At 43.7% G+C, this 23844-nt stretch overlaps 1 protein-coding gene across 1 annotated transcript; it reads right to left on the reverse strand.

Annotated features, from left to right (window-relative positions):
• Window positions 1-2082: 2082 nt before the first annotated feature.
• Window positions 2083-22015, reverse strand: LOC126106749 (cuticle protein 16.5-like). The gene is made up of 6 exons (XM_049913122.1): window positions 21991-22015; window positions 19964-20148; window positions 15298-15426; window positions 14250-14464; window positions 6455-6571; window positions 2083-2225 (listed from the first exon to the last, which is right to left on the reverse strand). Exons 1-5 carry the CDS (start codon window positions 22013-22015, stop codon window positions 6490-6492), a joined length of 636 nt encoding a protein of 211 aa, XP_049769079.1. The 3' UTR covers window positions 2083-2225; window positions 6455-6489.
• Between the last annotated feature and the right edge of the window lie 1829 nt (window positions 22016-23844).

The following is a 23844-nucleotide window of genomic DNA, read 5'->3' on the forward strand; positions in this document are numbered from 1 at the left end:
ATTAACTCATGATATTACATTTTCTGATGACAAGTCAATAAACAAACGAGATTAATTTTGTTTACTCCGTAAATTACTGATTAGTTTTATTTCTGCTAGACAGACGGTGCGCCATATTGATATTCTCCGTTCTGGACGTAATTCTGAATTGGGACAGAGTGGTGTTTTCATTATGAACACGATTATAATATTAGAATACAGTTTAGTATGAGTTCTCGAAAGTGTGGCGAACCTCCAATGAATTTTTGAAAATTTAACTTGAACTGTGGCCGATCATTTCTTCTTCACGTATGTGGCATAACTCTCACACAGTTTAATTGTGACGCGTTTATACTCAATACGCTCTAAAAGTTGGATGCCCGTCTATGTGAAGGTTTGACTTGAAATTGTCCACCTTACTGTTTTATAATACTTTTAAATTCCTCCTTCTATACGAGTTATCTTCTGACTGGTTTGATGAGACCTTTCGGGAATTCTCAATGTCAGTGTAGCGCTCGCACCTCACGTCCTCAACGATTTGTTGGATCTATTTCAATCTCTGTCATCCCTTACGTATTTTACCTCTGCGGCTCCCTCTTGTTGATTTTACTCTCTATAGCTCCCTCTTGCAGCAAGAAAGTTACTCTCTGATGCCGGCCGGTGTGGCCGTGCGGTTCTAGGCGCCTCAGTTTGGAACCGCGTGACCACTACGGTCGCAGGTTCGAATCCTGCCTCGGGCATGGATGTGTGTGATGTCTTTAGGTTAGTTAGGTTTAAGTGGTCCTAGGTTCTAGGGGACTCATGACCTCAGAAGTTAAGTCCCATAGTGCTCAGAGCCATTTGAGCCATACTCTCTGATGTCTCAAAACATGTCTTATCATCCTATTCCTTCCTCTTGTCAGTGTTTATCACGTGATCCTCTCTTTGTCGATTCTACTGAGAAACTTCCATTTATCACCGCATCATTCCGATTAACTTTCAACAGGTTTCTATAGCACCACATTTCATACGCTTGGATTCTCTTCTTTTTCGTATTTCCCGCAACCTATGATTCACTACCATACAATTCCTTCCACAAACGTATGTTTTTCAGAAATTCCTTCCTCAAATTAAAGCCTATTATGATACTAGGAGTTTTATATCGACCAGAAATTCCTTGTGACCTTCTGACCTCCTTCCTTCGTCCATCATGCGTTAGCTTCCCTCTCAGGCACCAGAATTTATTAAATTCGGCTATTTCGTGCTCAACAATTTTGACGCTACATTTTTGCTAATCTTATTTCTCCAGCTTCTCATACTTCGGTCTTGCTTCTGTTTACTATCAGTCCACATTCTGTACTCTTTAGACTGTCGATTCCATTCAGTACTTCACGTAATTCTTCTTCGCTTTCACAAAGGATTGCAGTTCATTAGTATTCCATCGTTATGTTTCCTTTTTGGTTCTTGTGTATACTCCACATTCGCCAACACTGGCTCCGGTCAAATCACAGAAGTTAAGCGCTGTTGGGCTGGGCTAGTACTTGGCTGGGTGACCATACGGTTTCCTTAGCCCTGTTGGTAAGCGGGGTGCACTCAGCCCTTTTGAGGCAAACTGAGGGGCTACTTGTTTGAGAAGTAGCGGCTCCGGTCTCGTAAACTGACATACGGCCGGGAGAGCGGTGTGCTGACTACACGCCCCTCCAGGTCCGCATCCAGCGACGCCTGTGGTCTGAGGATTAGACGGCGGCCAGCCAGTATCGGTGGGCGTTCTTGACCTGTCCGGGAGGAGTTTAGTTTTTATTTACTGCACATCATCCATAGTTCCCTCGAACCTACGCAATTTTTTTTCTATAATTTGGAACATCTTTGCGTCTTCGAACGTTTTCTCTACTACGACTAATTCTATGAAGGTGTTTGATTTTTCTCGAATCTTGTTTCTATTTTCAACACCAATATCAGAATTGCTTTAGGGGTACCTTTACCTTTCCTTAAGCCACACTTATCGTCATGTGTGAAATCCTTAGTTTTATCTCTTAATTCAGCGTAGCTAATTAATATTCAAAGAGTCACGTGATAGGCTTGATCGGTTGGACTTGTGATAAATGAAAACACATGTGTAAGGAATCTGTTTAAGTTATTTATTTATTCATTCTGAATGGTTAGACTGTTCGCTGCACTGCCGCTACAGTGTGTTGATGGAGTTGCTGCAAAAACTGATGTAATGCGTTTCCTCTGGTCGTGGTGTTGCACGTGGACGTAGTAGCTTTCTGTAAAAAAAAAGGAAGTAAAAGATTAGTCGGCTGTCAGTGTGAAGTCTCCGTTAGAAATTACTTCACCATATTAAAGGTGCTTGTACAGGAATGCAATTAAATGGTTTCAGTTGTAGAAGATGTTCAATGGGGATGAACCATGTCGTAATTACTTGTGGATACGACGAGTGTAGTTGGAAAGGAGGGTAATATAAATGAAGGTGAAAGTGAGCAGGTAGGGCGTACTTCAGTTAAACATGGAAGGAACGTCCGAGATATGTAAAAGTTAACTTCCAGATAAATCAAGTGTTGGTACAGCTCGTTTACTGCCTGTGACACTACAAAACAATACTGCTTATCTGTATTTTTTTTTTTTGCAATGTAGGGGACTGCTACGTTATAGCCATGACGAAATTAAATGTAGTGCAGTAAAATTTGAATTGCTAATAAAGAACAAACGAGTAAAATTAATATGATGCTTGGCTGCATTAATTAAAGAAGAAATAACTACAAAATCAACCACGCTGTTTCCATGCAGAGGTAAATTTAGAAAAATAAAGCGGAAAGCCAACAAGATAACGTATCTACCACGCAGCTTTAATGATAATGAAAACTGACAAGGAAGAACGGTAATGAATAAAATGGAAAACAGATAATATCATGGGACGGTACAGGGTGGGCCGATATTACATTAATTTCCAAAGATATTTTTAAAAATATGAATGAAAGATTGATTGTGTAAGCTCGTCGACGTATTAGTCACTGCAGATGGGATTAGTTGTAGGAGTACTTGAGTAACTCGAACAGAGAGAAAGACTGAGGTACCACTGCAGACCTAAGAACACGTGAAACAGCTACCGCTGTATTTCGTTCTGAACAAGAAATTAGTATTAATCGTTGTGTGAGGCATCTGAGTATGTGATATTGTTAGAACATGTGTGTCACGTTGTTGCAATACTGTTCTAAGATGAATATCTCATCGCAAGCAAAATGTTTAGAAACAACTTAAGGGCTTTTTTAAAACGGTGAAGGAACATATCTGTGCACCCCATCTGTTGGGTCGTCAGAATGTATAATGTTCACCCAGGTAGCGCAGTAGCTCCAACACTTGATCGTTCATGTCAGGACACGAGAGAGACAACTTGAGGAGCAAGTAGTGACCCTACCACCGGAAGTCAACGTCAATGGCCGTGAGAGTGATTTACTATCACGTGACAGCGGGTCTTAGGACTGACCATTCTGTTTGTTTAGATATTTGATTTATTGTGCTGGAAGTTGAATTTATTTTATCCGTAATTAGGACTGTTTCTTCCCAACGTTAATGACAGCTATGAAACTGAATAGAATTTCCATTTTTTACTGCAATTCAGTGACTTTCCTTCGGGCAGTTACCACAGAACTTCTGAAACAACGACATGACTGCCATCAACTCATTGTTTTTTCCCTCTACTACTGGCTGTCTTAGGCTATGGTGTCATTTTTCAGAGGTAGTTGATATGCGTGAGGAGAGGCCATCAAACTGTCCGAAACGAGCTCATGGCGGCCTTGTGTAAGACGTAAGTCAAACTAAAATGCTATCGTTTCAGAGGCCCTAAGTCAGTCTCAAAATTATGTTCCTAATTACGCAACACTGTTCCTAAAATTGGCATACTACTGATAGCATTATAGAGCACCTGTTCATGGCAGCATGGTATCGCAACCCGTCACGTCAACTTATTCTGACCAACTGAAGTGTCTACAGTCTTCATAACTCAATGGTGCCATAAGTTCTAAATGCCAACGGTACACTCCCGGTTCAAATGGTTCAAATGATTCTAATCACTATGGGACTTAACCACTCCTGGAAAGGGAAAGAGTTACAGTATGGACATAGTGACCAACTGTCACCCGCTTGATAGCAGTATTCGTAGAGGGATATGTTGCCTATAGTGTCAACATCATGCGAGCATATCCAAACTGGATGTGGGGAGCAGTGAAAGAATGAAACACAATACCGTTCACGAGATATAGTGTGGTTGATTGCCGGACTGAAAAATGTTGTAGGCATCGGTGTCACGGCGTACAGGCCACAGCCTACACTAGAGACAGCGAACTGTCTGAGGAAATTGTCCACGGCAATAGAGGTGGAAATACTGGCTACCAGAATGGGTGTGGAGGAGAATCTGCCTGCCTGCTACAACGATCGTGGCTTCTACATGCATGTAGAGAGCCAGGCAGCTCTGGAATCTCTATCGAAGATCATTTCAGTATGCCATGAATACCCTGTAAGGTGGGGCGGGAGCAACACGGTAAACCTACTGTGGGTAAATTGTCAGCCAGGAATCATTGGCAATGAACTAGTTGATAAGCTGGCCAGGACAGGTGCGAGGACTCCATTGATTGGACCGCCACCTGTCTTAACAATTACTAATGCGACGGTTAAATAAAAACCATGTGTGTAAATTGAAGGGGGATCACTGCTACTAGCTGCAGCGCGACATTTTGCAGAATTGGCGGCGACGAGCGAAATTTTTACCGGACCGGGATTCGAACCCGCAGTCTCCAGCTTACTAGGGAGGTGCGGTAACCACTGAACCATCCGGGACATAGCGTTGCTCCCCTTCTTGCAGCGGTGTACCGTAGGTCTCTAGAAGAGCGTAGCGTTCCAAAGGATTGGAAAAGGGCACAGGTCATCCCCGTTTTCAAGAAGGGACGTCGAACAGATATGCAGAACTATAGACCTATATCTCTAACGTCGATCAGTTGTAGAATTTTGGAACACGTATTGTGTTCGAGTATAATTACTTTTGTGGAGACTAGAAATCTACTCTGTAGGAATCAGCATGGGTTTCGAAAAAGACGGTCATGTGAAACCCAGCTCGCGCTATTCGTCCACGAGACTCAGAGGGCCATAGACACGGGTTCCCAGGTAGATGCCGTGTTTCTTGACTTCCGCAAGGCGTTCGATACAGTTCCCCACAGTCGTTTAATGAACAAAGTAAGAGCATATGGACTATCAGACCAATTTTGTGATTGGATTGAGGAGTTCCTAGATAACAGGACGCAGCATGTCATTCTCAATGGAGAGAAGTCTTCCGAAGTAAGAGTGATTTCAGGTGTGCCGCAGGGGAGTGTCATAGGACCGTTGCTATTCACAATATACATAAATGACTTGGTGGATGACATCGGAAGTTCACTGAGGCTTTTTGCAGATGATGCTGTGGTGTATCGAGAGGTTGTAACAACGGAAAATTGTACTGAAATGCAGGATGATCTGCAGCGAATTGACGAATGGTGCAGGGAATGTCAATTGAATCTCAATGTAGACAATTGTAATGTGCTGCGAATACACAGAAAGATATATCCTTTATCATTTAGCTACAAAATAGCAGGTCAGCAACTGGAAGCAGTTAATACCATAAATTAACTGGGAGTAGGCATTAGGAGTGATTTAAAATGGAATGATCATATAATGTTGATCGTCGGTAAAGCAGATGCCAGACTGAGATTCATTGGAAAAATCCTAAGGAAATGCAATCCGAAAACAAAGGAAGTAGGTTACAGTACGCTTGTTCGCCCACTGCTTGAATACTGCTCAGCAGTGTGGGATCCGTACCAGATAGGATTGATAGAAGATATAGAGAAGATCCAACGGAGAGCAGCGCTCTTCGTTGCAGGATCATTTAGTAATCGCGAAAGCGTTACGGAGATGATAGATAAACTCCAGTGGAAGACTCTGCAGGAGAGACGCCCAGTAGCTCGGTACGGGCTTTTGTCAAAGTTTCGAGAACATACCTTCACCGAAGAGTCAATCAGTATATTGCTCCCTCCTACGTATATCTCGCGAAGAGACCATGAGGATAAAATCAGAGAGATTAGAGCCCACACAGAGGCATACCGACAATCCTTCTTTCCACGAACAATACGAGACTGGAATAGAAGGGAGAACCGATAGAGGTACTCAAGGTACCCTCCGCCACACACCGTCAGGTGGCTTGCGGAGTATGGATGTAGATGTAGATGTATATGTAACTGCACCGTCTCGGTACTCCCATCGGTCGCCTCCTATCCACAGTCCGCATCTTACTGATGTTGAGTGAGGACAGCAGTTCCGAATGGGTTGAAAGTTTTAGTAATTCAGTACACACTCTGCGACTAATATGTGTGAAAAGTTGGCAGGAGATAGGGGGTTGGTTCGTCGTGATGTTAATCTCTCCATCTCCAGTGACTGGTTGTAGGTACTGTGTGTACGATTTCGGCTTACTCACCTGCCAGTGAAGTGGTGGTCGTCTTCAGTCGCCGCTTAGTGGAGAGCGTATTTGGCGATGGCGGGGGCGGCGTACGAGATGGCGGGGGCAGCGGCGTAGCTCAGAGCGGGGGCGTACCTGAAATGCAACCACAGTGTTCAGTTTATCCGTCCTGCTCTACAGTAACTTGATGCTACCAAATGTGAGGACAACGGTTGTAACAGTTTGAGCATGATTATTTCTCTGTAGCACAGTGGCAATCAAATCGCCCCATACAAGAAAGTCCACGTTATCCAATCAGAGGCCATTACATTCTATACATCCTGTTCTATTATATATGTGTGGTTTCCAAATCAGTGTGCGGAACTAGAGGTAATTATTTCAGAATGTGAGGTGACAACTGAATTTCATATCTGCATACAAAAGACGAACAAAGTTTGTGAAGGTGACTGTGCAATTGTGCTTCGAAATACAGGTTCTATTTGGAGGCAAAGACGAATATCTATTCGTCAGCTGAAGTGCAAAGGATGACAATATTTTGTTTTTAAAGAAAACGACGCACTTGCTATTCGTCGCCAACTATAGCGACATGCAAATGAGAAGGTGACGAACGATGCATTCCGCGCTGTAAGACATGGAGAATACATTTAGGAATGGCAGAGTGCTCTCTCTCTCTCTCTCTCTCTCTGTCTCTCTCTCTCTCTCTCTCTCTCTCTCTCTCTCTCTCTCTCTCTCTCTCTGTCTCTTTCCCTGTCTCTGTCCGTCGGCACACTCTCCACACGTCTCTTATCTTGTAACTGCCAACGCTGCAGTAGGCACTGCGTTTGGCTACGCTTCCCACTTCTGATTCTCTACGGAAAAATTCATCTAATCCGGAAACTATCGTTGTCGATTCTGAACGTAATACATGGCATGTTCTCGTTTATGCCCACCGTAATGAACACTTGAGTTACTTGACTTAATTCCATTGGCCCCTATGGGGGCATAGGGCATCCAGGAGAACTCGCCATCCGTCTCTGTCTTTGGCCATTTGCCTCAATTCTGCCCAGGTCTTGCCAACTCTTTTTGCTTCCCCTTCCACTGTCCTCTTTCATGTGCCCCTTGGTCTTCCTCTCTTCCTTGTTCCCTGGGGATTCCATTCCAATGCTTTTTTCTCGATGGCTCCATCTGGTTTTCTCAAGGTGTGCCCCAACCAGCCCCACTTTCTCTCTCGTATCTGGTCTTCTATAGGTATCTGGTTTGTTATTCGCCAGAGCTCCTCATTACATATTTTTTCTGGCCACCAGATATTCATGATGCGTCGAAGACATCTATTTATGAAGCTTTGTAACTGGGTTGTTATCTTTTTATCCATTTTCCAGCTTTCGCTGGCGTACAGAAGGACAGCCTTCACATTTGTATTAAAAATACGGATTTTTGTTTTGTATGTGATATTTATATTTTTCCATATTGCATACAATTGTATGAAGACAGCATTTGCCTTTTTAATGCGGTTTTTCATGTCATCTCCAGCTCCATCATCTTCCGCCACTATACTACCCAGATACAGGAATCTCCACTCGCTGCTCACCTATTAACAGGGGCATCTCCATGTTACCTGAATTTACTCTCATTTCCTTTGTTTTGCCTGTATTTATGTTGAGGCCAGCAGTCTCGGCTTCTTCTTTCAGCAAGCTTAATTTAGCTTGCATATCAGTCAGCCTTGGAGCTAATAAAACTATGTCGTCTGCAAAATCCAAATCCTCCAGACGTTCGTGGATCCCCCACTGGATTCCTCGTCTCCTGCCTGCTGTGACTCTTCTCATAACAGAGACTAGAATGAGTAGAAAAAGTGTTGGTGACAAAATGAAACCCTGCCGGACTTCAGTTGTTACTTTTATGGGCTCTGTCATATTTCCCTTGTGGAGTATGCAGCATTCGTAGCCTTCGTATAGATCTTTTATGATGTTTAAGATCTTCTGTGGTATGCCATACTTCCGCAAAACCTGCCAGAGCACTTTATGTTTCACGGAATCGAAGGCCTTTTGATATCAAATCAATGAATGCCAGGTACATGGTTGCTTGGAATTCTTTGCTTTGCTCTAATATGATCCTAAGAGTGTTAATAAGATCAACACAGCTGCGTTGTGCCCTAAAACCGGCCTGTTCTTCACGCAGTCGCTTTTCAAGGGATTCTTTGATTCTGTTTAAAATAATTCTGGTGAGGACCTTACCGGGCACTGACAACAATGTAATACCACGCCAGTTGTTACAGTCTGACAAATTTCCCTTTTTTGGGAGCTTTACCACCAAGCCATTTTTTCACTCCTTTGGAGATTTCTCTTCAAGCCAAATATGCTTCAGCAAAGGATGGAGCATTTTAACAGTACTTTCAGTATCTGCTTTTAAGAGCTCCGGTGCTATGTTGTCTAGGCCTGGAGCCTTTGTAATTTTTAGTGTTTTCAAGGCAATCCTAATTTCGTCCATTGTGGGGCACTGAAAATTTATATTTCGGTCTTCTTCGACTTCCTCTGGAACATCTCGTACTTGTTTCTCTTGGTTGTCTTCACAATTTAAATTGTGAAGTAATGAACACTACTTTAGTTAAATACCTTCACTGTCCTTAGACGTTCATGAGAACCAACGCTGTTCTACACGCAACCAGACGCGCGCAAGGCGTACAAACGAGTGCAGTATTGGCTATTAGCTGATATGCATCGCCCCACCATCTGCGTTTTTACGTACTCAAGACTGAAGCTGAGGTTTACAGTGAGAGTGCAGTGTTGCGGTACCAGAAATTTGACAAACGTAGGACAGATGTGCGAGGCAGGTAAAGTTTAGAGACGACGTACTTCGTATGACTAAGTGTGCCATGTCGAATGGCTGAGTCGAGCACATCCGTGTGAGGAAGGCCCCACACGAAAGAAAACTCGCCATTGTCAGTGTATCAGTCATTATGTACGTCACACGGGGCTTCTCTCTGGTCACTGTGACATCTCTCAGACGGGGGAAGTACAGCTTTCGATTTTATGTACTTTGGTGGTGGCTGAGCTTCGTAGCCACACATTGCGTAATAGCGCAGGGAACAAAATGGGGTTATTCCTCAAGCATGTAAAGCAGAGGCAGCGAGTTTTCCACTCCTGCACCATATTTTCATATGGGGCCAGACTGGTGTACGTCACATGACATTTGAGGTGAACCAAACATCACTCTCATGGAGACACCTCCCTGCCCTCCAATCCCAGTCTGACACAGTGTTTCACAATGGCAGAAAGTACAGGGTGATTCAAAAAGAATACCACAACTTTAGGAATTTAAAACTCTGCAACGACAAAAGGCAGAGATAAGCACTATCTGTCGGCGAATTAAGGGAGCTATAAAGTTTCATTTAGTTGTACATTTGTTCGCTTGAGGCGCTGTTGACTAGGCGTCAGCGTCAGTTGATGCTAAGATGGCGACCGCTCAACGGAAAGCTTTTTGTGTTATTGAGTACGGCAGAAGTGAATCGACGAAAAAGTCCTACGAAAAAGGTTAGTTATGAAACCTTATCGTCTGAAATTCGTTCAAACACTGTCTGCAGCTGATAAGATTAAAAGAATCGATTTCTGTGATTTTATCCTTGCTTCAATGGAAACAGATGAATCTTTCGTTTCAAAGATTGTGTTTAGTGATGAAGCAACTTTCCACACTAACGGGAAAGTCAACCGTCACAATGTCTGTATATGGGGCACTGAGAATCCGTGGGAAACAACTCAGTATGAACGTGACTCGCCTAAGGTGAACGTTTTCTGTGCCATTTCAGCCAATAAAGTTTTTGGTCCCATTTTCTTCGAAGGTGCTACTGTAACTGGACTACAGTATCTGAAGATGTTGGAGAATTGGCTGTTCCCTCAGCTCGAACAAGAAGCACAACAAATCATATTTCAGCAGGATGGAGCGCCACCACATTGTCACTTATCTGTCCGTAACTACCTGAACGTCAACTACCCGAGGCGATGGATCGTCCGCCAGGCAGCCCGTGACAGAGCACTTCATCACTGGCCTCCAAGAAGCCCTTATCTTACCCCCTGCGAGTTTTTCTTATGGGGGTATGTTAAGGATATGGTGTTTCGGCCACCTCTCCCAGCCACCATTGATGATTTGAAACGAGAAAGAACAGCAGCTATCCAAACTGTTACGCCTGATATGCTACAGAGAGTGTGGAACGAGTTGGAGTATCGGGTTGATATTGCTGGAGTGTCTGGAGGGGGCCATATTGAACATCTCTGAACTTGTTTTTGAGTGAAAAAAAACCTTCTTAAATACTCTTTGTAATGATGTATAACAGAAGGTTATATTATGTTTCTTTCATTAAATACACATTTTTAAAGTTGTGGTATTCTTTTTGAATCACCCTGTATTACAACACAGTACACTTCGCTGCAGAGTGATACACTCGCTCTGGAAACCATTCCATAGGCGTGACGAAGCCATATCTCAGCAACATACTACTAATCCCACAAGATACACAGATGAACCACAACATCATGACCTTCTGTCTCATAGCGTCTGGTTCCACTTTTCAAACGCAGGGCAGCAAAGACTCCGCTTGAACTGGGTTCTTCAAGTCTTTGACAGGATTCCAGAATTATGTGGCAGCAGATGTCTACGCACAGGTCAAGCAAATTCCCACAAATTACGGGGTAGATTTTACGGGCACGCAGCCGGCTCACAGTGGGTACAGATCTGGAAAAATTGCTGGCCAAGACGTCAGTCTGAGTTCACTATAATGCCCGTCAAACCACCGTAGAATCAATCTGATCTTGCAACACGGACAGTCATCCTGCTGGAAGATCTCATCCCTGTAGGGCTCTCTTCAAGACTGAAATGATGCAGGTGGTCCGCAATAATGTTCACGTACTTCTCTGTTGCCATGATGCCTTCGATTACCAACACAGATCCCATGGAAGCCCAGCTCAATGTGCCCCATAGCGTAATTCTGCCCTCACCCGCATGCATCTAAGGTGCAGTGCATGTTTCGTGCAGCCATTCGTCTCGATGACGGCGTATTAGGACCCAACCACCGACAAGGTGTAACAAGTCTGGTGTGAGACGTTTCCGTGGGTCTCTACTGGGAGGGGGGGGGGGACGAACCGCACAATAACCGTGGGATCGGTGTGGGGCGGCGGTGGGGTGTGTGGACTGCTGTTGCCTGTTGTGGAGTTGTGTACCACTGTGGACTACAGCGGGGACGGATCCTCTCCGTCGTTTCTAGGCATCCAGTTCAATACCGTACCATACCATAGGTTAACAGACGAATGGAAGAATAAATATTGACCGAAAAATTCTCATAATTGCGGAGGACTCCGCACGGCAGCATATTTAACGTATTTACACTGGATAGGTAAACGGCGCTGTCCGACACTTTCTCTATTTATTCATCGTGGAAAACTCACTGATTCTGTGCCCACCCCACTTGTAAGTGACGACGCAGAACACACAGGGGTCGCGGAAATCTTTGTTCAAAAATGGCATTTGAACAGTGTCCTCTGAAACACTTGTGCCTACACCAGCATTGTACTCTATAGTCAGTTCTGCCACAGATAGCTGCCTAAGTGAATTACACAACGGGGCAGCATCAGGTCTCTACATTTTGTAATGAGGCATGGTCGTCCAATACCAACCGGCCTACTGGTTATTTCACCGATCTTCAATCACTTTCGATGGGTGCTCACAGCAGAACTACACCAACAGGCGACGAGTTTCGCCGTTTCAGAAATTATCGTTTCCAGCCGCAGGGCCAGAGCAATGTTCCCTATGTCAAAAACGCTTGTATCAGTGGATTTTTGCATTTGTTGTAATGACTGCAGATTCGTCGCTCTTCCGCGTACACTCTTTCCCCACTGCATCATGTGCCCACAATAGTGCCAGGAGGTATTCAACCTTGCTGTGGGCATAGGTCATAATGCCTTGGGTAGTCATTGTATGTAGCAGAACTTCTGTGAAGGACAGGAGTTGAGCTATGTGTGCATAGCGTACATCGTGTTACAGCAAATAATAGGGATTTCACAAGTCCCTGGTATCACAGCCAGTTAGAAACTCCAAAAATTACTGAAACTGGATGGGAGTTAGCTCTCATCGCCGTAATAGTAAGAGGCATTCACGAAACTTATCGAAGTAGGAGAGTAAACAAATTTACAAAGGCAAGGTGTTAATTTCCTTTATTTGTTTATTTTAACGATGAACTAACCAGAAGAGTTGTTCTGTTGAATTTTTTTATATATATATTACTCACTCACTTATTTCTGTCCCCTCTAGAGTATTTCCTACCTACATTTCTTTCACTGCCGTAGTGAAGACTATTTTTTCCGATGTATTCTTGTCCCTATAGAAGAGTTTTCTGAATGAGATTTTCACTCTGCAGCGGAGTGTGCGCTGATATGAAACTTCCTGGCAGATTAAAACTGTGTGCCCGACCGAGACTCGAACTCGGGACCTTTGCCTTTCGCGGGCAAGTGCTCTACCATCTGAGCTACCGAAGCGCGACCCACGCCCGGTACTCACAGCTTTACTTCTGCCAGTATCTCGTCTCCTACCTTCCAAACTTTACAGAAGCTCTCCTGCGAATCTTGCAGAACTAGCACTCCTGAAAGAAAGGATAAGCGGAGACATGGCTTAGCCACAGCCTGGGGGATGTTTCCAGAATGAGATTTTCACTCTGCAGCGGAGTGTGCGCTGATATGATCAGCTCAGATGGTAGAGCACTTGCCCGCGAAAGGCAAAGGTCCCGAGTTCGAGTCTCGGTCGGGCACACAGTTTTAATCTGCCAGGAAGTTTCAGAAGAGTTTTGTTTTGAAAATTTTTGTCGTCAAGAAACCTTTAACACATGGCAATTTCATCCGGTTTACGAATCAACGGGAAGAAAATTCCTATATGTTAGACTAATGCCGAAAGAGACAATTACAGCGAGTGCAAGTCAGTAGTGAAAGGTGAAAGCAGAACGTAAATTAAAAAAAAAGAATCCCTCCAACGGCAGAAAAATGCCAACGAGGGGTAGAATCCCAGGTTCAACGGGAAAAACAAAATCAAAAACGGTGGCTCAGTCACTATGAATAGTCTCACCAAAAGACGTACACAACTCAGTTGTAATTGGCCAAGTGGCCGTGCGGTTCTAGGCGCTACAGTCTGGAGCCGAGCGACCGCTACGGTCGCAGGTTCGAATCGTGCCTCGGGTATGGATGTGTGTGATGTCCTTAGGTTAGTTAGGTTTAATTAGTTCTACGTTCTAGGCGACTGATGACCTCAGAAAATAGGTCGCATAGTGCTCAGAGCCATTTGAATTGGCTAGGTAGTTTCATAATAGCACACAGACACATCTGCAGACTTTAAGGGTCATTCTAGGATTCCAGAAGGATTACCCTGGCTTCATAGACAAATTCCGCATGCACACTTGTTTAGGTCTCTTTTCCAAGCCTTCTCCACACAAATTCCGTCCGAACATACCTAGTAGGGCCGAACAGTACCGACCGATCGCCACGTCATTCTCACCCAGTCAGCGTCATTGGATACAGATGTAGAGTGGTATGTGGGCAGCACACCGCTACAATGGGGGTGAGAGTATCTCAATTGCCATTACCGCTCTGCAGAGCCGCACGGTCACCCATCCAAGTGCTACCCAGCACGAAAGTGCTTAACTTTGGTGATCTGACGGAAACTCGTATTACTACTGCGGCAAAGCCGTTGGCTTTTTCCGCATCTGCAGGACATTATTTCAGGTCGTGTCTTGAGTCCGTACAATGGACAGACAGTTGAGAACTCTCCGTCCCTCTAGCAGTACATCTGCTGTAGTGCTACTCACCTAGCGTAGCTCAGAGCAGGGGCGGCGTAGCTCACGGCGGGGGCGGCGTAGCTGATGGCGGGGGCAGCAGCGATCGCCGGGGCGGCGTAGCTGACGGCGGGGGCGGCGGCGATCGCGGGAGCGGCGTAGCTGATAGCGGGGGCGGCGTAGCTCACGGCGGGGGCGGCGTAGCTGATAGCAGGGGCGGCGGCGATGGCAGGAGCAGCGTAGCTCACCTGCAAGGCAACAGTACATACTTTGTGTTTTAGCGGACACAGCACAAACCCATGACACAGTTTTAGAATTAGTGATGCAACCCACCTGGGTGAAACACAGCTTGCTAAATTCACACACATGACTTCTTGCAGACAACAGGTATCAGTGAACAAGTGGATGTAATCCTATCTAAGTCTGCAGGCTTTCGTGGCCGTTGTGACTAAAGTTTAAATCTTCTGGTGTGTTAGGCCGCGTCGTATTTCCACTAAAATAATCGACGTTTCGACCCCTCAGCTGGGTTCTCCATCAGGATCCTCTAGCAATTGTGGACACCGGAATATCCACAGCAGAGTGGTCGAAACGTAGATTATTTTAGTGGAAATATGACGAGGCCTAACACCCCAGAAGATTTCAACTTTAGTTAACTTTACAGATAAATAGTTTAATCTTCGTACATCCATATTTAAATTATATGATGGTGGGACATCAGCTTTTATAATTCTTTATTAAAGTGCCCGCCATCCATGTGGAGCACGTATTGGCCTCACCGCGGACTTCTAGTACTCAGCCACACACAACTGATATCATCATAGTGTACAGTCCTGAAGATGGCACTGACGCAACGTCGAAACTAGTGGCCAAATGACTATGAAATCTTAAGCACATCTGGAGGAGTTTAATTTTTAATAAAAAAATTATAATTAGTTTAGGTAGTGACAACCAGTATCAGATCAAGACCGCATGAGGAGTCAGTGCTCAGAGATACTGTGTAATGCCACAAAGTATCCGTCACCCACTGCTGGATAACAACACTGACAGGCTACTGCGGGTATACAGCGGTAGTGGCACTTACGGCAGCGGGTGCGGCGACGGCGGCGCCGTATCCCAGTCCCAGCAGGCCTCTCTTCTCCTGCTTCTTCTCAGGAGCGGCCTCCTTGTTGTCCACAGCCTGGGCGCAGGCAGCGGCGACGAACAGCAGAACCTGCGGCAGGAAAGAGCACGTGCTCTCATCATACACGTACTCCACCCATATTACTCACTCGCCAAGTTTTACAAGCATTAAACCACAAAACAGCGCCTGTTTGTATTGTCTGCGACCTTTTTGAGGCATCTGACGAAGTGAAATATTCTCCTAGATGAACTGACGTTTTGTGTGACTGATGGTATAGCCAACCAATGGATAATACCATATGTAACCAAAACAATGCGCAAACGTGTATTTATTACTTCAGACAACGTAGTCAGGGGACATGATTCTGACGAGGAACGATGCTTGGTGTCCCACAAGTCTCAGTCCAAGGACCACTATTGCTCCACATACACGTAAACTTTCTTCCATCTAATGTACAACAATCAGAACTAGTTCTTTTCGCAGATGGCACTAATTCTGTAATCAATTGAAGCAACAGAAGAAATGATAAACAACTTCCTTAGAAGTATAATTGACTAGTTGCCTGGGAACTGTCTCGTCCTCAGTTTTAAAAAGGCACAATCTATTCAGTTCTGCACTTCAAGAGGTACCACATCAACAAGTGCAACACAAGGTGAGTAAATAATAATTAGGATGTAAGCTGCAAACTCTTATATGTCCCGATTGATGGGAATACAACCAGGAAAAACTTATTTTTGGACTCCTAAAACAACTTAGTTCTGCCGCATTTGCACTTACAATGACTGCTGATCTTGGGGAGAGACAAATAAGTAAGCATCTTCACGTTTTCAATCAATAAATTCGTTTCGAATGATTTATCAGGGCACCGCATCTTTCAGGAATAACGTATACAGCGCTTAAGAACGCGCTGTAAAAATATGTGGCGCTCGCCTGTGATCATCTTGTAGACATCTCTTAGAGGAGTTAGGTAATTTGACTTGCGCTTTACAGTACATTTATTCCGTCATCTAGTTTGTTGTAAGTTATCCACTGCAGTTCAAAATGAACAATGATGTACATAAATACAGTACCGGAATTTAAAAAATGACATTCGTTACTGCATATCAATGTAGTGTTGAAGGCAAGAGGGTTGCACGATGATCCAGCTAATATTTTGAGCACTTATCCAATGATTTAAATGTCTGAGAGACAGAAAAGTAAATATTGAAATCAAGTTGAAAAAAGTTTCTCCTCAACAACTCCTTCCGTTCCATAGAAGGATCTGTGTTATTGTAATGTGTGCAAGATGGTGGATAGAAACTACTAAATGGCATCTGCATGTTTAAAAAAAATAAAGAGTGATAAAAAACACTTGTAAATGATCAGAATGCAGCTATATTTAGAAAATAATTCATTATGTGAAATATAGTGACTCCTTCCACATCAATACGATTTATCGTGCAAATTGTTCATGGAACATGAAACTAAATAACGCAAGGTCTGCTACTGCCTGAAATAATCTTTACATCAAGTTGATCGCATTCTTCAAAACAGCCGGTTCATCGTCCTCTAAAAATGAAAATCTATATTTCGCAGGCAGTTTTACGGTGTGTGGGGGAGGGTGTCTCCATAATTTCCTGTTTTATTCTCGACTCTGGGTCTACCTCCATGTGAACTCCAATTTCTCTGAGTTTCACCTTGGACATTTATGGTAATTAGTAAATGATGAACAATTTATCTTGAAGCATTTTCTCTTGGAATATCAATGGTGAATCTCTTCATTACGCCCTATGCCTCTCTTGTAGCTTTTCTCACTGGAGTTTTCTGGGAACCTCTTTTTTATCTCTTGCACTTGTGAAGCGATCCCATGTTTACACTTGCTATTCTTCGCTGGACTTACGCTACCTCTTCTGTTACTCTAGAGGAGTGACGGTCTCAGACTGAAGAGTAGTTATGCTGAACCTGTTTTACAAGTGTTATTTAAGCCAGCTAATTCATGGATGAACTACGTTTTCTGAAGATTCTTCCAGTTAATCTGACTGTGGCATCTTCTTCCTTCTTTAAGTGGTCATTCAAGTTTAAAGCTGTTTATATCATTAGAGCTAAGTATCTTAAGATTATCTTTTGATTTATCGCCAGTACATTAATGGAACAGCAGTGAGTTGCTTCATCCATTTATGCGCAATACGTTACTTTTACTTACGTTCAGGTTCAACTACCAGTTCCTGCAGTAATCACAGATCATCCACAGATTTCCCTACATTTCGCTACAGTCCTTTAGTATTGCACCTTCCCTACAGTCAATACCATCGTTTACAAAGTGACGCATGGAACTTTCCGACGACGTCCAATACATAATTGCTGTACATTGTTAACAGTGGCGGTCGTATAACACCCCTTTTGTATACACCTGACATTAGCATTATATCTGTCAATTTCGTATCGTTAAGAATATTCAAATGGAGTTTTATGGAGCACAGATCAATAGCGAAGGTAAGAATGGTTAAAACTTTTGGAGAGTTATAGCAACGTATGAAGCTTAAACAGGGGAAGTAAGTGAATACAACCATTGTCAATAGACACGGGATTTTGGAGGTGTTGCTGTTGGTTGACATCATGGGATGAAACCAAAACTTAAGACGTACACAAGAGAATGAACCTCGGTACCACTATAATGGATACAATCGAAGAAAAACGGCTGAGATATTATGGACATGTGTAGTGTTTGGATGAAGGGCTAAAAATGGTGTCGGAAACAACACGGGAAGCGAGAATCAGAGGAGCTATATCAGAGAGTAATTTGCAGGCATAAGATTGGAATAGGCAGGAGACTTTCAAAGATAGGATGCGACAAATAACTGTAATGTTGTAACCAATCGCAGTTAAAAGAAAGGAACGACGCGTTAATTTCTGTCAGCAAGGAAGTCTTGAACCCGGACACAAATATGCTCAGATACTCGGTAAGCTAGTAATTTGCGCGCTAAAAGACAGTGTGGAACTGTGTCTAACGTTTTCCGTTAGTCCAGCAACACGCTATTGACGTCGCTGCCTCTGTCTACGGCGCTCTTATAGGGGAACAGAGGGAACTGTTTTCCGGATGATCTGCTTAATTTTTTACGTCATGCGTTCCGGACACACTGTCTATCAGAGACGGGCAAGTGAAGCAGCAGACCTTACGAGCGGATAAAGCATGCTATCGACTCACGTACTTCGTGTAGGCCATATAGTATAGTCCCCAAGTCTGAGGGACAAACGATTAACTACGTACTCGACGTATGAAATAATAATGACCAAAATGTTTCCAGAAGGAAATTTTCACTCTGCAGCGGAGTGTGCATCGATATGAAACTTCCTGACAGATTAAAACTGTGTACCGGACCGAGACTCGAACTCGGGAACTTTGCCTTTCGCGGGGAAATGCTCTACCAACTGATCTATCCAATCATGACTCACGACCCGTCTTCACCGCTTTAATTCTGCCAGTATCTGGTCTTGGTCTCCAAGCTTCTAAACTTCGCAGCTCTCCTCCATACCTTGCAGAACTAGCACTCCTGGAAGAAAGGTAGTATTGCGGAGACATAGCTAAGCCATGCGAGTCGTGCTTGGGTAGCTCAGTTGGTAGAACATTTGCCCTCGAAAGGCAAAGGTCCCGAGTTCGAGTCTTAGTGCGGTGCACAGTTTTAATCTCCCAAGCAGTTTCACCTAAGTGTTTGCTTCTGAATTAACTTACGGCCACTGAAGCACATACGAAAACATTGCGATTTGATAATATATACCATATCTCACTTTTTGAGGTTGCAGAAGGCAGAAGAGACGGAGAAAGCAAGGGACGAATTAAAATTGGACATGATATTGAAATTATGGATAACTTTAAATGTCTAGAAAAATCGATAATAGAAAATGCAAGAATGGAGGCAGAAGTTAGCAGGAAGGTACAGCAGAGCTATCAATTTTACCAGTATGGGCCGGCCGCGGTGGTCTAGCGGTTCAGGCGCTCAGTCCGGAAGCGCGCGACTGCTACGGTCGCAGGTTCGAATCCTGCCTCGGGCATGGATGTGTGTGATGTCCTTAGGTTGGTTAGGTTTAAGTAGTTCTAAGTTCTAGGAGACTGATGACCACAGAAGTTAAGTCCCACAGTGCTCCGAGCCATTTGAACCATTTTACCAGTATGTGAGGTACTCACACTGGGGAAGGTAGGTGCCAAAGAAGTGTAAGTAAGGACTACAGAAGCCGTAATTGACAGCCATGTGTACGTACGAGCATGCATCAGAGACCTGGACAGTGACAAGAAGAGAGCGGGATCCAGGTCAATGTGTGAGAGGTACCCTCTGCCGTGCACCAGTAAGACAGTTTGAAGATATACATGTAGCTGACAAAACTCCCAAATTTAGAAAAATACGAGCTCATACGGTTTACATGCAACGATTCTTCCTATGTAGTGTTCATGAGTGTTACAGGACACACACACACACACACATACACACACACACACACACACACACACACACACACAGAGAGAGAGAGAGAGAGAGAGAGAGAGAGAGAGAGAGAAAATTATTGGGGAATGAGAAGTACCCTCAGCCATATACACAATAAGGTGGCTCGAGAAGTGTAGACGTAGGTTATTGGCAGAGAGGGTGCTACTCACCAGAGCGGCCTTCATGGTGTTTGGTGGTTGGTGGTTGTGGGACTGCGGCGACTGTATCTGCAGCTGAAAGCTAGTGGTGCCGTCTGGAGCCGAGCTGGGTCCTTTTATACCGGACGCTGGCGGCCGCAGCGACTGGTTCCACCGGAATGGTGAGCCAGCCGCCTCGCTCACGCCCCCACTAAACACTGCGAGAGCAGCCGAGTTTGCTACCCACTACCGCCTCCACGAGCTGACCCTCAGTCTGGTTCCAACTTTCGGGCGATCCACACAGCTCTGATCCGACACTCGCTCACCGAATTCTTAGAAAGTTTATGCCGATATTCGAGTTCTGCACCATCAGATACTGTCGTCTTCAAAATATTTAATATCATGTGTCTCTTCCTACTATAGTCGGCAGTGAACGCCATGTAGCATCGTGTAGGGACGCTTACGTAAATTTTTTGAGCGACAAGTTTGTACAATGTTAAGAGTGATTGATTCTGCGTCGTCAGATTCAAGTCGTCTTTGTGACTCAGAAATTTCCGAGCAGCATTCTCTGGCGCAGAGTCTCAGTTTTGTGCCACATTTCCGGTCTACCACAGGGTTCTATACTGGGACCTTGGATGGTGCCTGTTCGTCGCATTTGTATAGACTGCCGATAACCTGATTCTGCACGGCAACTCGACTGTGGTCTTTAAATCGTCAGAATGTAGTTAGTGCAATGTAATAAGTTTTCTTTAATTTACGTCTATGGTCACAAACTTTTGTTAACCGATTACCGGTTTTGGTCCTTAATGACCACCATCATATCTGCAGCAAAAATGGGAAAAACATTAATGCACTCGCAAACTGTTTACAGGTTAATAACATTACATAGAGCATATTGAAAAGTAGTACTGACCAAATTTACATTTGTGCGCTTTAAATATGAAGAGGCATACCTGTTTCATAAAAACCAAGTCCTAAAGTACTGCGGCCATAGTGGCATCGACAAATGTTAAATACGGAATCAACACCAGCATCGTCAAATACATATAAATAACATCACATGCACGAATCATGTTGTCAGTACTACTAATGTTTAAAACAAGCTGCCGTACAGTAGGCACAAGATGTTTGTGTTGTAAGGTTGTTTAATATTACACTGTGCACTATTAACGGTGTTTAATATTTGTGTCATTATCTAGAATATTGGCACTAGAGCACATGTCAACCACGGTTTCTTAACTCTTCCTCTTTTTAACAATCTTAGTTTTGTCGTGTTCTTCTTTTTATTGTTTGTTATTACTGTAATTCTTTTTCTACGTTGTAAGCTTATTACAGACCTCAACTATTGTATCGCCCTTTATTTTCTCTGTTTCTATTAATTATTGAAAACTAGTGTATGCCGACATTAGTGACATCTGGTGAACGTACTACACAAACATCTTGTGGCTACTGTACGGCAGCTTGTTTTAAACGGTAGTACTACTGACAATATGGCTCGTGGATGTGATGTTATTTACATGTATTTGTCGATGCTGGTGCTGACTCCGTATTTAACATTTGACGATGCCACTATGGCTGCAGTACAGTAGGACTTTGTTTTTATGAAATAGTTATGCCTCTTCATATTTAAGGCGCACAAATGTTAATTTTGTCAATACTACATTTCATTATGGTCTATGTATTGTTCTTAAGCTGTATAGAGTTTGCGAGTGTATTTATGTTTTTCCCATTTTTGCTGCAGATGTGATGATCGTAATCGGTTAACAAGAAGTTTGTGAACATAGACGTAAATTAAAGGAAACTTATTACATATACGGGTCACTGTTTTTTTCGCGACGATGTCGCAGCTTGTGGAATCAGTGCAATGTGTTACTTAACATTGTTTTCCGCGGTGAACGGTCCATAGGTTTGTGTAGGTAGCCTTATGTAAATGTCTTATAGAATATGTTTTTAGACAGTTTGATGTGTCGACAGACTGAAATTATCGCCGTGATCCACAAAGTGTGCAGCAAGCTCTTGCACGCGAGGATCATCAGTCTGGTGCAAGCTTTCGGACGTACCACACGGTTTTGTACTGAGACCCATGTTAACTGCTGCTCTTCAACGGTTTAGAATGTTTCTGTCGCTATTCTGAGTCTGCGCCGTCGGGCTCCTATCATTTTCAAAGCATCACCAACATTCTCTCATATTTCCTGATATTTTCGGCGGTGAGCACTCTTCATGATTGCGTAGAGATCATTTCGGAGCTTTCTTGAGCGACGCGTTACTATAATGTTTTGAATGGTAGTATTCAGCACTGTTAGATTAGAGCCGTCATCCGCCAGTGCCACAGCAGGAACACCCACGCGAGGATCAAACGCCGGCCGCTGTGGCCGAGCGGTACTAGGCACTACTGTCTGGAACCGCGCGACCGCAACGGTCGCAGGTTCACATCCTGCCTCGGGCATGGATGTGTGTGATGTCCTTAGGTTAGTTAGGTTTAAGTACTAGGGTACTGATGACCTCAGAAGTTAAGTCTCATAGTGCTCAGAGCCATTTGAACCATTTTTGAGGACCAAACTTTCTTGCTTGCCAAGTGGTTCCGTACCGAGAACTGACATCGTGTTTTCGCGGCACGTTTGTACATCGTTGCTGCTGATTAGATTACTATCATCTTCTAACTTGACTACGGTTTTAGTCACACGTGTCATCTTCTACTGTTGTCGTCAGTTAAGATTCTGTAGGTTTGGATAGGAAGCTTCACGCGTATTTCTTGGACGACACGTTTCTACAGCGTTTAGGCTGATAGATTTTGCGTCGTTGGATTAAAACAATTACTGGAATCTGAGAAGTTCCCAACGACGACAACTACCAGTGCACACAGTATGGTTCAAACGTGTAGGTGGCTCCTTTCCGAGATATGTGTTACTGCTTGTTCGTCACATTTGCAGAAATTTCCTTTAGGTACTTTACTAAAGGGTCTCCGTGTTCCTGTAGACTTGAAAACATACGTACGCGTCTAGTGCCAAGTGACAATTCGTACTATCGTCGACAGTAATCTCTCTACAGCGGTGTACAGCGACTTTTATGTAAATTTTTGAACGGCACGTTCCTTGAACGTTCATAGTGACACTATGATCGTGTGAGCACTACTTAATGACGCTAACGCTTCGTGAATAGCAGCGGCGGAGACCCTCAGTCTGGCTGACACTTTGAGGAGTAGCGTACGTTCTTATACTGAGACTTCTACAGCACCTACTTGTCGCATTTGTACGAAGTTTCCGCTTATATTTTTAGACTAAGCAGTTAATGCCATAGACTGTTTTCTGCTGTTATCAACAGGAATCGCTCCATTCTGTTGTGTACGGATCCTTATATAAATGCCTCCCACGATATGTTTCCAGAATGCGTAGACTGATAATTTTATTCTGCTTTGCCGCGTTAAGGCCTTCATCAAAGTGGCTCTTTGTATAAAGTCTCTACGAAACCCTTATCTACATCTATACAAGGTGAAGAACAATGAGCGTGCTCTCGTTTTACAGCTCACTTTTATACACAAAAGCAATGTAGATTATTGTCCGTAACAAAAAATCGCCATGTGAGTGGTTTTGCAAAAAATGAACATCATAGAGTAGCAAATCGGCAAGGTTGTAACGAAGTGTGCAGCAATTATGTACAATTAAGACATTATAGCAGCGCTACCCAGTTCCATAAGTGAGTGTCATCTGGGTTATAATACTTAAAATGGAGAATCCGGTGCCAGTAATTGCCTCATTTTTTATTTTTGGTCAGTTGTAGTTTGCTATTTTGTCTAAAACTGATATGGTGAGACCGTGGCTGTGTACAATTAATGTAGGTTGATTCTAACAAACAAGAAGATAGCAGCCAGCCACTATTAATACTGCTGTTTAATTAAATAAATAGCGCCGTAACCG

Source organism: Schistocerca cancellata, chromosome 10, assembly GCF_023864275.1.
Source record: "Schistocerca cancellata isolate TAMUIC-IGC-003103 chromosome 10, iqSchCanc2.1, whole genome shotgun sequence".
NCBI lineage: Eukaryota > Metazoa > Arthropoda > Insecta > Orthoptera > Acrididae > Schistocerca > Schistocerca cancellata.

What these genes read in the sequence shown, in the direction of transcription:
- LOC126106749 (XM_049913122.1), bottom strand. Translation starts at nt 22,015, where the DNA reads ATGGGTCTCAGTACAAAACCGTGTG. An exon ending in TCTCAGTACAAAACCGTGTG is followed by an intron (nt 20,149 to 21,990) that starts GTACGTCCGAAA and finishes CTGCTCTCGCAG; the next exon opens with TGTTTAGTGGGGGCGTGAGC. An exon ending in ACACCATGAAGGCCGCTCTG is followed by an intron (nt 15,427 to 19,963) that starts GTGAGTAGCACC and finishes TTCCTGCCGCAG; the next exon opens with GTTCTGCTGTTCGTCGCCGC.